The sequence below is a fragment of the Schistocerca gregaria genome, chromosome 2 (assembly GCF_023897955.1).
Source record: "Schistocerca gregaria isolate iqSchGreg1 chromosome 2, iqSchGreg1.2, whole genome shotgun sequence".
Classification (NCBI taxonomy): domain Eukaryota; kingdom Metazoa; phylum Arthropoda; class Insecta; order Orthoptera; family Acrididae; genus Schistocerca; species Schistocerca gregaria.
The window spans coordinates 758,848,248-758,864,143 of NC_064921.1; the positions used below are offsets into that span (position 1 = coordinate 758,848,248).

At 43.0% G+C, this 15,896-nt stretch overlaps 1 protein-coding gene across 1 annotated transcript in view; it reads left to right on the forward strand.

Annotated features, from left to right (window-relative positions):
- Positions 1-15,598, forward strand: part of LOC126334964 (15-hydroxyprostaglandin dehydrogenase [NAD(+)]-like) — a 61,484-nt gene extending 45,886 nt beyond the window's left edge. Inside the window, exon 7 of the mRNA XM_049997736.1 lies at positions 13,213-15,598. Coding sequence (XP_049853693.1) covers positions 13,213-13,330 — 118 coding nt within the window. The 3' untranslated portion in view covers positions 13,331-15,598. The remainder of the gene's footprint in view (positions 1-13,212) is intronic.
- Positions 15,599-15,896: the final 298 nt, after the last annotated feature.

Here is a 15,896-nt window from a genome sequence, read left to right on the forward strand (position 1 = left end):
AGAGGAATTTTGGAGTATCTTTCTAGTTTCCTTCCAATTACTTTTTTAATTAATGACCCAATTTTTTTTACAAATAATTGCTTTATAATTAAATTGAAATGAAACTACTGAACAAATTGCCAAATGGCTGTTACAATGTAAGTTTGACCACTAGGAGTGCTGTATAACAATTTCATCTCTCTAGCTTGAGTGGATTTTGAGAAAATGTTCCTTATATTCGAAAAATTCTAATTTACATGAAATAGCTATCAAAGTTTCTCAATACGTTCCTGCACGATAGAATAGATTATCAGGGTCTTCTTCTTCATCCTCCAAAATCTTCCTCTTCTGTCTTCTATCCTGGCCTGTTGTTCCATCATACTTTATATGCCTTTCTCTTCTTTCTGCTCCTCTTATCCTTTCTTTGTCAATATTTCTTAGTGTTCGTACAGTGTTCACCCCAGCTGTAAATCCTAATGCCTTCAGAACTTCGCACTTCACACTGTTCCCTTGGTTGTAGGTTGCTATTGCATCATAAATGCCAAAGTGCAGTGTTTTTATGCTTACAAACACCCTTTTAGGAATCACTTTCCAAATCAAATTGTTTACGATCTCATTAGGATTCTGTGTCTTTCTGTGTAAACATTTGTGTAACAATTCTGGCTGTGCTAAGTCATGAAAAATATCATCACTGTCACTAACATATTCACGAAATCTGTCACTTCCACCATCAGCTTCTTGCTAGAAGATGCCACAGGGCTATGGCCGGCCATGTGTTGCTTAGCAAAAGAACGCACTGTTTCAGTAATTGTAGTATCACAACTTGGTATTAGTGTTAATTTTCTTTTCCCTACGTTCTTCCTCTTCTTATATACATGGTTACTAAAACGTGGCATCGGAACCACAACAACGCTTTACACAAGAAGTATAATACTACCAACAACAGGCGCAACGCTGAACTAATTCGAAACGGTAAATAGCAAAGAGACGATGTTCCGCGCTCTTAGCGCTTCATTTGTTACAGAAAACAATGTAGCCAACCCTTGCACACTCGCTGTATGCGTAACATAAGGTGCTGTATGCGTAACAGGCCGAGAAAATCCCAAGCAGTTCGCCAGGAAGTCACGAGAGGGTGTTAGATGCATTCAGCGGCCGCCCTTTTCCTCTGCAGGCGTGGGGGAAAATGGTATTAACTCCACTTCTAGGGCGAATAGAACAATAATTCAAAGTTTACATTAAAGAGGAATGTTCCAATTAATTTTTGGTAGCAAAAAAAAAAACTCGTAATTTTTTGGATTTGACCACCTCCACCTCCCCTTAAGTCTCATAGTGCTGAGAGCCATTTGAAACATTTTTATGATTAAGACGATTCATTATTTCGCTCATCTCTTCCTATGTCCCAATAACTGACTAATTTAATGCCGTGGTGTTTACGAATTGTCTTCATTATCATGCCAAAAATCGCGTTGTTCACTAATTTATAAAAACATTTCACAATTGCACACTATACAGATTATCTTTAACCAATGTTTAAATCTATGTATCACTTCAACCGGGGGGTCTGGCTAAACTGAATAAAATGAGTGATTCTAATCAGTTTCATAGTCAAACTGAGACATTGCCATGCCCATTTTTGTCATCCAACTTTGTCATCAACTTAGAGATGGGAACATGTCGCGGAACTAGATGCTCTGGACGCAGCAGCATATCACTGCGCTTCTCGTGTATATCATTAGGATAGCCAAGCCAATGTCCAAGACATATTCTACAACAGAATCGTCTAGACACCTGAACAATCCATTCCATCAATTTCTGTATGAGTCAGCCACCAAAACCCACCATTAGGTAGAAATTGTTGCATGGGAAACCCATATAAATTTTTAACGTCCAAGTAAAGGATCGATGGTGACGTTGACCTAATGGGCTATTTACCTTGGTGTGTCTATGAATACCCTAAAAATCCCCCATGAATCCTGCGCTCGAAGAACAACAATATTGGTTAAAAGGTTGAACTCGGTACATTTGCTTTTGTGCGTTGCATGTCACGATAACTCAGACGACGGTGTGACAGTAAGAATGATCCAGACTGTATATTGTAAGGCATTTGCTCTGGAATTGTTGAATACATCTGAAAGCAGGTGCACATCGGTGTCCAGGTAAAACCTTGCGTATTCAGTAAATTCCTGACAAACACACATTGGGTGCTCATGCTCTGCGTTCATTATGACATCATAGGAAAGTTTACTGGAGAATGGAGATATATCACGTAACAATTTCGAACATTGTTTATGCGAAACCAGATATTCTTCTGGTAAGGTTTCCTTCTTTGTAACGTATCATATTTTTACAGATTTTTTGTGCTTCTCTCCTAGTGGAGCACCTCACAATATCATACCAACCTGCTCACATTAGCATATGGACACTGTAACGATACTATTCTTTGGGATAGCAAAATTGCAATATATCGTAGCACTACACTTTATGGAAGTATATCATGAGTCATCTAGGCTCTTCGAAATCTTCCATTTGCAAAAAGATTGAAATGCTCTGAGAAGTACGACTGGCTCTTGATATCCAGCCGAATTCGTGATCCAGAGATGCAAGACCTTATCTCTAAGTGTACCCGAATCACTGCAAATGGCAATTCTGTAGCATCACATACCTGGTGCACTTAACAGTTGTGACTGTTAGGGCAGGTGAGGACGCCCTGTTGGTCGATGGAGGTGCATTACTATAATAAGCGCCTCTAGATAATGAGGTGAGTGTCTGTTCTAAATTTCAAGGTGACCTAGGTGTGGGCTCTGGCGTCTGTGATGAGTTTCTGGGTGTCGATCCTGAAGCCCTAGGTGAATTGCTGGATGCCAATTCTGAAGCCCAGTATAAATCAGATACAGACAATGCCATCCGTCCTGGGTTCTTGTCAGAGAGTCCACAGCAGCAACTCATCATCCAAAATTCCTGAAAAATAAAAATAGATAAGTGTCGTGTATGCATATTTTTTTAGGTGGTAACAACAGTAACAGCATTGGTACTTATGGAGACATTCTTCATGGGGCAGTGACGTTTACTCTACGGCCCCATCCATTCCCATGCTCTCACACTCAATAAATGCTCTATTTATGTCATAGGCGCCTCATTCAGCAGCTAACCCCTCCTTCCCTCTAGAAGCAGAAACAGCTGACTTTCATCGTCATCTGTAATGTATGGAAAGAAACCTCAGATCATATTTATTACTTAGCAGAAGAGAATAGAAGCTTACGAAATGTGCTGCTACAGAAGAATGTTGAAGATTAGGTGGGTAGATCACGTAACTAATGAGGAGGTATTGAATAGGATTGGGGAGAAGAGAAGTCTGTGGCACAACTTGACTAGAAGAAGGTATCGGTTGGTAGGACATGTCCTGAGGCATCAAGGGATCACAAATTTAGCATTGGAGGGCAGCTTGGAGGGTAAAAATCGTAGAGGGAGACCAAGAGATAAATACACCAAGCAGATTCAGAAGGATGTAGGTTGCAGTAGGTACTGGGAGATGAAGAAGCTTGCACAGGATAGAGTAGCATGGAGAGCTGCATCAAACGAGTCGCAGGACTGAAGACCACAACAACAACAGAATGTAATTCATAGCCCCTCGCTCTCGAATTACAGTTACATAGGTGGCAATAGGTATATGTGAGCTGTTGATATTCCCAAGGTCCATGTCGTGGAGCATTTGTGAATATTACACGTCCACAAAGCTTTCTTAGAACCTTTTACATATAGTACACAATTATTGTATCTGCATGGTCGAAGGTTCTGAGTGCCGTGATAACATCCACATAAGTCATCCCAGAGCATTACAATTCATAATTACATGTTAACCATAGGGCTGTTTTCCACATGTTGCATCATTTCAAATTTCTAAACGGTTTATGTGACGCAAATTTTATGGAGACTCTTGTAACAACATGTCCAACATATGTGAATGCAACATACCCCATATCTAATATAATTGCATAGGCTTCCGCGGCCAGAGTCAGTCGACATAAAAGTCTTCTGGGTATGGTACCGAGTCATAATGTATAAAACTACTGCTGCTGCAGTTTTATACAATATGGCACGGTACCATACCCAGAAAACTTTTATGTCGACATACCCTATATCCTTAAATATGAATTATCCACATTCACTGCAGAAACCTTGAGTATCAATAACAATGTTTGCACTTTGAGATACGTTCTTTAAACTCTTTGGAGCTGCTGCTAGATGTACACATTTGTATGAGAATTTGTACAGTTCCTGTAAGCTGTGTCTATTTAACACACGGTCATTTAGTGTAACACATATCCTGCTGTATTTGATGTGAAGTTTCCTGAATCTTCGAGTTCTACAAAAACTTTGGTAATACCCAGTTTTATAGATTCATTCTCTTTTACAATATATTATAACAATGTGTGTTAACTTCTTAAATTCCTATGGATTGAGCATGTATCCTAATTCCTGTTCTTTCAGTCAATCATATAAGAAAAGCAAAACCCTTTAAACATATCAAACAGCAAGCTGTGTTATAACTCTATCTTGTTGTATATTATAATACGAGTGCAACCCTGAATTAAGTTAAACTTGGTCATTGGTTAGTTTACAATTGTTGAATTTGCTTTAATCACATTTCAGGTTTCTCTTCCTGACAGGCTACAGTGCGTCATGAATTCAGGCATTTCTAGATAGTTTTTGTTTTAATAGTCAACACTTTTCAGGAGGTATTCGGTCGTAAGGGGTATACAGTTCCCATAAATCGATATTTAAAGGCAACTGAACTCCCCTACCCAATATGTTTAAAAGGCTTAAGCATTCCTCATAAATTACCGAAATGTGAATAATCTTCCATACAGCATTACCAATCACAAACTTTATATCTTGGGATGCAGACATTTGTAGAATGTAGGTATTGCTATAATTTTCACTTTGCACCAAGATGAATTCTAGTTTCACATTGGCTATAATAACGTTTATGTCTTCCAAATATCCCACTAATGGCCTGAGTGGTATACATGGAAAGATGTTTTTTTTCATTTTTTGATGTTACTATTCCGTTTAGAGAACCATTCTAGATTTTCTAAGCTATTCAGGTCCGATTTACAAGTGGAAATATATGTTTTAAGGGTTAATTTTGATCCCTGCATTTCACATATGTCTGATTTCAGTACCATTCACATCATATCTTATTTCCCAAAACACGAATCTGAAGGCATCACGTATAAGATATGATGCTACTGTGGGAGCCCTATCTGTTTTAACAAATGTTCCTTCCAAGCTTAGGAAACTGCTGCTTGGAATTTTTAAAGCACCCTGGGGCTGAAAGGGAAACCTTATTCCGTCTTTGTTATTAAATGTTGCTGAAGCAAAGGACTGTGCAAGAAATATTCTTGTTACATAATGCGTTTATCATAGTCCACAGGGGCAGTTATGCTGAGTGGCATCATCACATGTTTTCAAGGTTTGTGATTTAATGAGGCTGTTGTTATTCGGTGTTAGAAAATTGAATTTGCGCTTTGTGACGGTACACTGGTGGTTTTTGTGTATCAGTTTTACACTGTACCCTCTGCTGCTTCAAGTCTAAACATATTATAATTTCTTAACCATAAAAGTCCGCATTATGTCCATCTTAGTGTACAGTATTCAACTCAAGACTGTCTAATGTATGAGCAGTGACTGGAAGGTAAATGACATTGACTGGTATCTCAATGACATTATATCCTGGACCCACTGTCGGGCAGAATACATGGAGTGTGTGAATCAGTTTACAATTGAGATATGCATTTATTGCATTTGATGAAAATCGTGTTACTCGGCAGTATCTCTACTGAGGGTCCTATAGAACTTTTCTGTCCAAAGTCTATTCTCTCTTGTGATGTTCTTATTTCAGTTTTACGTATAAAGATACTTGCATGTATCTTGAACCCTTTGTAGAATCTACAAATCAAAAAAAAGTTTTGCATCACTCCGGTTCCCACAACTCCTGAAGACAGACGTTGACTGTGGATATTGTATCAGAGATACAGTCCATTTGACTGTTCAGAGATGTCACTAAACCCGCCCAAAGATGTAAAGAACCATGCATGTGCTGCGCCTACTCGACGGAGATGGTCCGACAGCCGATCAGTTGCAGTCATTCCACCAGGAGGAAGGTATACGGCTCGTGTTTCCTGTAGTTCAACCGCGCCTAGACGGTCAATAGCGCGGTTCGATCGCGTCCGCATTGTTGCTTTGTGCCAGGAAGGGCTCTCAACAAGGGAAGTGTCCAGGCGTCTCGGAGTGAACCAAAGCGATGTTGTTCGGACATGGAGGAGATACTGAGAGACAGGAACTGTCGATGACATGCCTCGCTCAGGCCGCCCAAGGGCTACTACTGCAGTGGGTGACCGCTACCTACGGATTTCTTCGTAGACGTGTTTAGAGGCAATCCGATCAGGCTGAATGCCTTAGACTCACTGTCCAGCGAGAGCAGCAAGGTGGAGGAGGTTTCCTGCTCTTTTGGGGTGGGATTATGTGTGGGGGGCGCTACGCCACTGGTGGTGATGGAAGGCGCCGTAACGGGTGTACGATACGTGAATGCCATTCTCCGACCGATAGTGCATCCATATCGGCAGAATATTGACGAGGCACTCGTCTTCATGGACGACAATTCGCGCCCCCTTCGTGCACATCTTGTGAATGACTTCCTTCAGGATAACGACATCGCTCGACTAGAGTGGCGAGCATGTTCTCTAGACATGAACCCTGTCCAACATGCCTGGGATAGAACGAAAAGGGCTGTCTGTGGACGACGTGACCCACTAACCACTCTGAGGGATCTACTCCGAATCGCCGTTGAGGAGTGGGACAATCTGGACCAACAGTGCCTTGATGAACTTGTGGATAGTACACCGCGACGAATACAGGCACGCATCAATGCAGGAGGACGTGCTACTGGGTATTAGAGGTACCAGTGCGTACGGCAATCTGGACCACCTCTAAAGGTTTCGCTGTATGGCGGTACAACATGCAATATGGGGTTTTCATGAGCAGGAAAAAGGGTGGAAACAATGTTTATGTTGATCTCTATTCCAATTTGCTGTACAAGTTCCGGAACTCTGGGAAACAAGGTGATGCAAAACTTTTTTTGATGTGTATATGTTTAATTCAACAAAATTGTATGCGTCATAGAGTGTCTGCATAACTCTCTAATTTACAGTTTGCTGGTTTGATATTCAGAATACTATTGTATGTCTCCAAACCAGCCAATCTGATACTCCCAACTCCTTTGCTAAAATCAGATTGGGCAATGTAATTTGAACCCAGAATTGAAGATTACCCTTTTAAATTCAGAGTATATGACGTCTTACCTAAAGCTCAACTGGTGAATGGAGTTGTACTGATTGTTTTTTTTATATATGATTCTTCGTCTTCCTCTTTGCAGCTATCAGGAGGAACGTTAGATATAATTGTCAATCCATGTATGTACTGAAGTTCTGACAGCATAAAAAATGGTAGAATACATGACTGTTGATAAAGTAATAACACAGTTATTCAGGTGGGCTTAAGTCTTCAAATGAATCAAAGTAGTAGACATTATTTCAGTTTTTAACATATGGGATGCACTGAATTCAGGTCCTCCCACAACATCCAAATTTACGTTTCGACATTTCTTCGTCATTCTCATGATATTACGCAACAGTTTTCATATAAACACTCCAATAAATCTTAGAATGTGGACCTTCTTGACAAATTTTAGCACGTCGTTATTTCTAAGCCATCTATTGGGTAGTATAACTAGGAGTTTTTCTGTCACTCAGAAGTAATGAAAAATCCACATCCACGTTGGTAACGTTTCAAATAATTACAGATTCCATCATCCCATTGTGTATTTTTATCTCCTCAAGCAATTCTTGAACGCTTTTTGAATTTCTCGCCGTCTGGGTGAATGTTGCTACTCCTTCAGCTAATGACCCAACAGGTGTAAAGCCTGCCACAGAGGGAATTAGGAATGGAAGAAGTCCATCTAATCTCATTTGAGGTACTGGTAGGACCTGCGTCGTTTTAACAAGTCTTCTTCTTTTTATCATATTCTTTTTTGTTTCAGACCATGTTTAGCTACCAACAATGATGATTGAATGCATGATTTTAAATGCTCTCTCTCTCTCTTTCTTTCTCTCTCTCTCTCTCTCTCTCTCTCTCTCTCTCTCTCTCTCTCTCTCTCTCTCTCTAATGGACGATGAGCAACGTTCATAAGCTACCGGAAGTTTATCCCAGCACCCAGTTCAAGTTTGTCACGTATTGCTTTATCAATGGAAAATGCAGCAAACGTTTTCCTTTATGATTTATCAATATCTCTCCTTGCACGTATTTGCTTACCTTTGTCAGCTAAGATTGAATCTGTAGCGTGACATACAGCTTGATCTTGATTTGTGGCACATGCAATGTCGCGTTCTCAGCACGCTTCAGTGAAAATATCACTTCCTTAATCACCAAATGCTTGCCATTTTTTCAGCAATAGTTATATATATTGGAATCTGTAACTGCAGAAGCAGCTTGTCGAGAGTACTGTCACTACCATTTATGATGCACGTCGAGGGTTTGCGAGCTTTGTTAGATACCACGTTTTTGACATTGACCCAACTGTAGTGTGATGAAGCTACAGAAGCCATCAGATCAACACCTTGTTCAATAGACGTCTCGTTACACGCTCTTGAGAGAAATTTCTGATTTGATGCTTCTGTGTAGTTCTTGTGGTTGAACATTCCTGCTGTTTAATTGCCTCTGCTATCCTTTAGAATGTATGTTCTCAGATTTGTCTGCTGCAGCTTGGATACTGTAATTATCTCTGCTGACCTCTCTGGCAGCCATGACTTCTTGAACGCAGTCCTATATTTTGAAATATGTATCAAATTATCTCAAATTAAATTTCTGTTTGCACGGATCCTGCATTTCAATATGACTGTTTACAGCATCTAGAAACTCTGTATAATGAATGTCAATTTATTTAATTTTTATTTTTTGGTGTAGGGCTAATTTATTTGTCGACGAATGTCTATTTGTACGACACACTAAGATTGAAACGCATCTGCATATTAATTCTTATCATTCTTTTGAAATGTTCCACGGTACTTACTCCATAAGGGGAAATGTTGAACAGTGGTGTAGGCCACATCACTCCGATTCTGCCTTGAAATACACTCCTGGAAATGGAAAAAAGAACACATTGACACCGGTGTGTCAGACCCACCATACTTGCTCCGGACACTGCGAGAGGGCTGTACAAGCAATGATCACACGCACGGCACATCGGACATACCAGGAACCGCGGTGTTGGCCGTCGAATGGCGCAAGCTGCGCAGCATTTGTGCACCGCCGCCGTCAGTGTCAGCCAGTTTGCCGTGTCATACGGAGCTCCATCGCAGTCTTTAACACTGGTAGCATGCCGCGACAGCGTGGACGTGAACCGTATGTGCAGTTGACGGACTTTGAGCGAGGGCGTATAGTGGGCATGCGGGAGGCCGGGTGGACGTACCGCCGAATTGCTCAACACGTGGGGCGTGAGGTCTCCACAGTACATCGATGTTGTCGCCAGTGGTCGGCGGAAGGTGCACGTGCCCGTCGACCTGGGACCGGACCGCAGCGACGCACGGATGCACGCCAAGACCGTAGGATCCTACGCAGTGGCGTAGGGGACCGCACCGCCACTTCCCAGCAAATTAGGGACACTGTTGCTCCTGGGGTATCGGCGAGGACCATTCGCAACCGTCTCCATGAAGCTGGGCTACGGTCCCGCACACCGTTAGGCCGTCTTCCGCTCACGCCCCAACATCGTGCAGCCCGCCTCCAATGGTGTCGCGACAGGCGTGAATGGAGGGACGAATGGAGAAGTGTCGTCTTCAGCGATGAGAGTCGCTTCTGCCTTGGTGCCAATGATGGTCGTATGCGTGTTTGGCGCCGTGCAGGTGAGCGCCACAATCAGGACTGCATACGACCGAGGCACACAGGGCCAACACCCGGCATCATGGTGTGGGGAGCGATCTCCTACACTGGCCGTACACCTCTGGTGATCGTCGAGGGGACACTGAATAGTGCACGGTACATCCAAACCGTCATCGAACCCATCGTTCTACCATTCCTAGACCGGCAAGGGAACTTGCTGTTCCAACAGGACAATGCACGTCCGCATGTATCCCGTGCCACCCAACGTGCTCTGGAAGGTGTAAGTCAACTACCCTGGCCAGCAAGATCTCCGGATCTGTCCCCCATTGAGCATGTTTTGGACTGGATGAAGCGTCGTCTCACGCGGTCTGCACGTCCAGCACGAACGCTGGTCCAACTGAGGCGCCAGGTGGAAATGGCATGGCAAGCTGTTCCACAGGACTACATCCAGCATCTCTGCGATCGTCTCCATGGGAGAATAGCAGCCTGCATTGCTGCGAAAGGTGGATATACACTGTACTAGTGCCGACATTGTGCATGCTCTGTTGCCTGTGTCTATGTGCCTGTGGTTCTGTCAGTGTGATCATGTGATGTATCTGACCCCAGGAATGTGTCAATAAAGTTTCCCCTTCCTGGGACAATGAATTCACGGTGTTCTTATTTCAATTTCCAGGAGTGTATTTATTATAAAACCCACTCAGAACTCACATTCGGGAGGACAAGAGTTCAAATCAGCGTTTGGCCATCCAGACTTAGGTTTTCCATGATTTCTCTAAATCGCTTAAGGCAAATACTGGGATGATTCCATTGAAAGGTAATGGCCGATTTCCTTCCCCATCCTTCCTCAATACCACATTGTGCTCTGTCTCAAATGTCCTTACTGTTAATGGGACACTACACTGTAACCATCCCTTCTTTTTCAGTCCATCGCCTCTACAATTGCCTTTCCCATCACTGCTTTTTACAGACAAGTCCAAACAAATCTGGAATGTGTATCAGTGGTCATTGATACATTTACTTCATATCTGTAAGATCAGCTTTCCATAACTCTTTCAAGCTTTATATCATAACACACCTGTTCAGGACTGTTCAGCAGGCTGGTCGGGGGCTTCCCAAACGACTGTCTTCGTAATTATTCGATAAAATGTCTTTCTCTGAGCTATGAAATGACCGATACGATTTCGTTCATATGAGCAGTATTTCGTTTATTTTATACAATACACAATGTCTCCCAAGAAGCCACGGTTGAATCAGTTAAAACTGTATCTGTGAAAGAGGACTAACTTAAGCACCTGATAATGGGTTTTAAGCATTCAAAATAGTCTTGCTTTTGTAAATAAGTGGTGTTAGTTTATATCTTAGAATTGTAAAATCAGTCACAGGTCAAACAAACAGGTGCTATAAAAAGTAATCAAGTCAATTGCTACGAGTCTCGTAGCAATATTTTTACTGAGAAATTACTATGAATTACTATTATTAATACTTCACAGTCAACTGATCACTCTCATTCTTGACTAATCTTCACACTTGCACTTGCTACAACTAGGACTTTTTACACTACTGGCCATTAAAATTGCTACACCAAGAAGAAATTCAGATGGTAAACAGGTATCATTGGACAAATATATTATACTAAAACAGACATGTGACTACATTTTCACGAAATTTGGATGCATAGATCCTGAGAAATCAGTACCCAGAACAACAACCTCTGGTCGTAATAATGGCCCTGATATGTCTGGGCATTCAGTCAAACAGAACTTGGATGGCGTGTACAGGTACAGCTGCCTATGCAGCTTCAACACGATACCAGAGTTCATCAAGAGTAGTGACTGGCGTAATTGTGACGAGCCAGTTGTTCAGCCACCATTGATCAGACGTTTTCAGTTGGTGAGAGATCTGGGGAATGTGCTGGCCAGAGCAGCAGTCGACCATTTTCTGTATCCAGAAAGGCCCGCACAGGACCTGCAACACGCGGTAGTGCATTATCCTTCTGAAATGTAGGGTTTCGCAGGGATCGAATGAAGGGTAGATCCACGCGTCGTAACACATCTGAAATGTGACGTCCACTGTTGAAAGTGCCGTCAATGCGAACAAGAGGTGACCGAGACGTGTAACCAATGGCACCCCATTCCATCACGCCGGGTGATACGCCACTATGGCGATGACGAATACACGCTTCCAATGTGCGTTCACCGCGATTTCGCCAAATACGGATGCGACCGTCATGATGCTGTAAACAGAACCTGGATTCATCCGAAAAAATGACATTTTGTCATTCGTGCGCCCAGGTTCGTCGTTGAGTACACCATCACAGGCGCTCCTGTCTGTGATGCAGCGTCAAGGGTAACCGCAGCCATGGTCTCCGAGCTGGTACTCCATGCTGCAGCAAAAATCGTCGAACTGTTCGTGCAATTGATTATTGTCTTGCAAACGTCCCCATTGTTCACTTAGGGATCGAGACGTGGCTGCACGATCTGTTACAGCCATGCGGATAAGATGCCTGTCATCTCGACTGCTTGTAATACGAGGCCGTTGGGATCCAGCACGGCATTCCGTAATACCCTCCTGAACCCATAGATTCCATATTCTGCCAACAGGCATTGGATCTCGACCAACGTGCGCAGCAATGTCGCGATACGATAAACCGCAATCGCGATAGGCTACAACCCGACCTTTATCAAAGTCGGATACGTGATGGTACGGATTTCTCGTCCTTAAACGAGTCATCACAACAACTTTTTACCAGGCAACGCCGGTCAACTGCTGTTTGTGTATGAGAAATCGGTTGGAAACTTTCCTCATGTCAGCACGTTGTAGGTGTCGCTACCGTCGCCAACCTTGTGTGAATGCTCTGAAGAGCTAATCATTTGCATATGACAGCATGCTCTTCCTGTCGGTTAAATTACTGGTCTGTAGCACGTCGTCTTCGTGGTGTAGCAATTTTAATGACCAGTAGTGTAGATTACTGTAGCCAAGGTCTCACGTGGTTTGAATTTTGCATTGTGCAGTGTGATGATCATACGGTTTTCCTAAATAAAATAAAGCCGGCCGCTGTGGCCGAACGGTTTTATGTGCTTCACTGCGGAACCGCGCTGTTGCTATGTTCGCAGGTTCGAATCCTGCTTCGGGCATGGATGTGTGTGGTGTCTTAGTTAGGTTTAAGTAGTTCTAAGTGTAGGGGACGGGTGACCTCAGATGTTGTCCCATAGTGCTTAGAGCCATTTGAAGCAAATAAAATAACATGGAAAGCAGGAGCGGAGCAGCTGTGTGTAACTGACGTCGACGACGTGTTTGCAGGCCCGAGTTTATGGCTGAGGCGCTGCTGAGGGTGATCCGGGAGGCGAAGTCCGGCTCTGTGTGGTTGGCGGACGACGGTCTCATCGAGGAGGTGGTCTACCCTCCAAACCTGCAGTGAGGGTGCCCGTCGCCTTCTGGATTTCTCTGCACCAACACTGGCTGTGTACACACACACACACACACACACACACACACACACACACACACACACACATTGGTTTTACGCGGCTCATACTGAGAAAGTCATCAGCCATCCAACGATTTTTTGGACAGAATGCGTACATGAACGTAATCGTCAGATTTTTCTGATACTTTTTAATGCCGTCGTCCCAATTTCTCCGCACAAACTTTCCTCATTAAAATCCTCCGTGTCTGAGGTCATTCTGGCTGTCAGAAGGCGCTGTCACACTACTTTCTGGATGTCAGGCATTTCGTAGCGTCTGCCTTGCAGTCAGTTGTTCATGGGACCGAAAAGCTGGTAGACGGTAGGTGCCGACTCGGAAAGACCTAGCTTTGGAAAACTTTCACACTGTGGCACGACTATTGCCCCACTAGTGTGTTTACGTTAATTTGAGCTACGAACCACTTCCTGCACAGCACCGTGCCCTGCAGGTAGTCACAGGTGGTCGAGGACGACACGGTCAGAAACACTCGGAAAAGTATCTAACGATGTTGCGGGGTAGGTTGCACAGAGAAATAATTGTGAAGAAAAAAATTCGTTACGGTGTGCCGCGGTGGTTAAGGTCCGAACACTACAGAGATGTAAAAGTGTCCGTTTGCAGCTGACGATTGTACCGATCTGTCGAGGTCTGATCATATCGGCCACAATGCAACCCAGAAGACACTGCCTCGCTTTCCTTTTTTTTTTTTATGACGATTCAAAACGGTGCCATTCCCTAATCTGGCGTTTAGTTTCAGACTGGTAATGACAGAGGCAGCTTTCTTCGCCAGTCATATGACACGTCAAAAAATTGTCTCCTTAATCCCAATATCTCTGAAAAAAACAAGTTCATACGACAGTTCACTGAACTTTGTCGTCTTTCATCAATAAACATGGGACCATAGGGGTAATAAATTTTCATTAGTCTGAGCTACGAACCACTTCCCGCGCTCCCGAGCTACTGTCGCAATTTTCCAATTTCATGGTCAGTGACGCAACTGTATCCTCAACTCGTCCCTCGCTCAGTGTGCCGTGCTGGCAGCCACAGGTGGTCGAGGACGACCTGGTCAGAAGAAGCCTGAAACGCTTGTAAGGGTGTTGCAGGGTAGGTTGAGCAGAGAAATAATTGTGAAAACAAAACAATTCGATACGTTGTGCCGTTTCCGAGTTAATTAGCGTTGAAGTTAGCCAATCAGACCACTGCGCGCGCAGATTCAAGCGGACCGCCAGGTACAATTAGTGTCAGTAGTTTTCATAGCGTAGATGACAGAGCTAGAGTCTGCTCGGCCTTTGCAGCGGGTTAGATTATTACTACCGTCCCATGTCTATCTGTTGTATCGTTGTATTGTTCGAGTTTAGGAAACCAAATGAAGAACGTTTTTGAGGACAGTGTCTCTGGTAGGTCACTTTAATTTGCACATGCAACAGCCTGATTGGCTAACTTTAATGTTAGTTATCTTATACAGCGCACATGTATCGATTTGTTTTCTCAATAGTTATTTCTCAGTACAAATTACCCTGCACACACAAACTCACACACACACACACACACACACACACACACACACACACACAGCCCCACATCGGGGGTTCGTGTCCTGCCCGCCGCATCACAAGTGTTCCCTCACTCGCCTCCCCTAACACTGTTGGCACTTTCGCACCTACATCCGCATGCTGCCTCAACTTTCGATTATTACTCAGAGGCCGCACCCCTGTACCAATACTTGTATATGATCATTGACATCTGAGGCGGAATCATTTCTCCTCTTTAACAAGCAGTTCAGTTACAGCACGGTGGCTAAACGAAACACTGATGTCTGACATTTCGTAAACATAGTCTATGTTAACGTGAAAGAAGTTAATGACATACAGTGTGTGAGCGCACAGTCGGAAGTCTGCAGATTATCACAACACAGTGATTTTCATTTCGTTGTAAGAAATGTAGTTGCAGCAAACGGCTGCTTACGACTTTCAGTATGAGCCTCCAACGGAACCGTTACTAGTTCTGTATCTCAATGTAGAAACCGCAGCCCAAATCCCGATTTTAATTTGAAAAAGTAGCTGTCACTAACATTTGTTTTGTGTTACTTGTCGACTAAGCAAGCAAGAGTGTAGCAAACACTGTCTTGGTTTATAATGTTGTGAAAACTAGTATTAATTTTAGTGCCAAAGGTACATGTAGATTTGTTTCAACAAATAAATAAAGAATACAGTATATAGTAATAATACATGTCTAAATGTCTTTATCTCTACCCATAGGTTACCCAATCAAATATAAACTACTAAACCAATTAGCTAAATATTGCGCAGACATGACCTATATGACTGCCTGAAACACTATCTGTCTCCAGCTGAAGATGTCGTCGATTTATATGATACTACTACAAGAGATTTCCAAAATTTTCAAGGTTTAGCGGCTAAAGAGATGTTCCAAACGTACTTTTACATCAACTTCCTAAGGTAATTTCTTACAATCACATCAACATGCATTTTCTTTTCCGTAAATAGACGCTCGTTCCTCTGT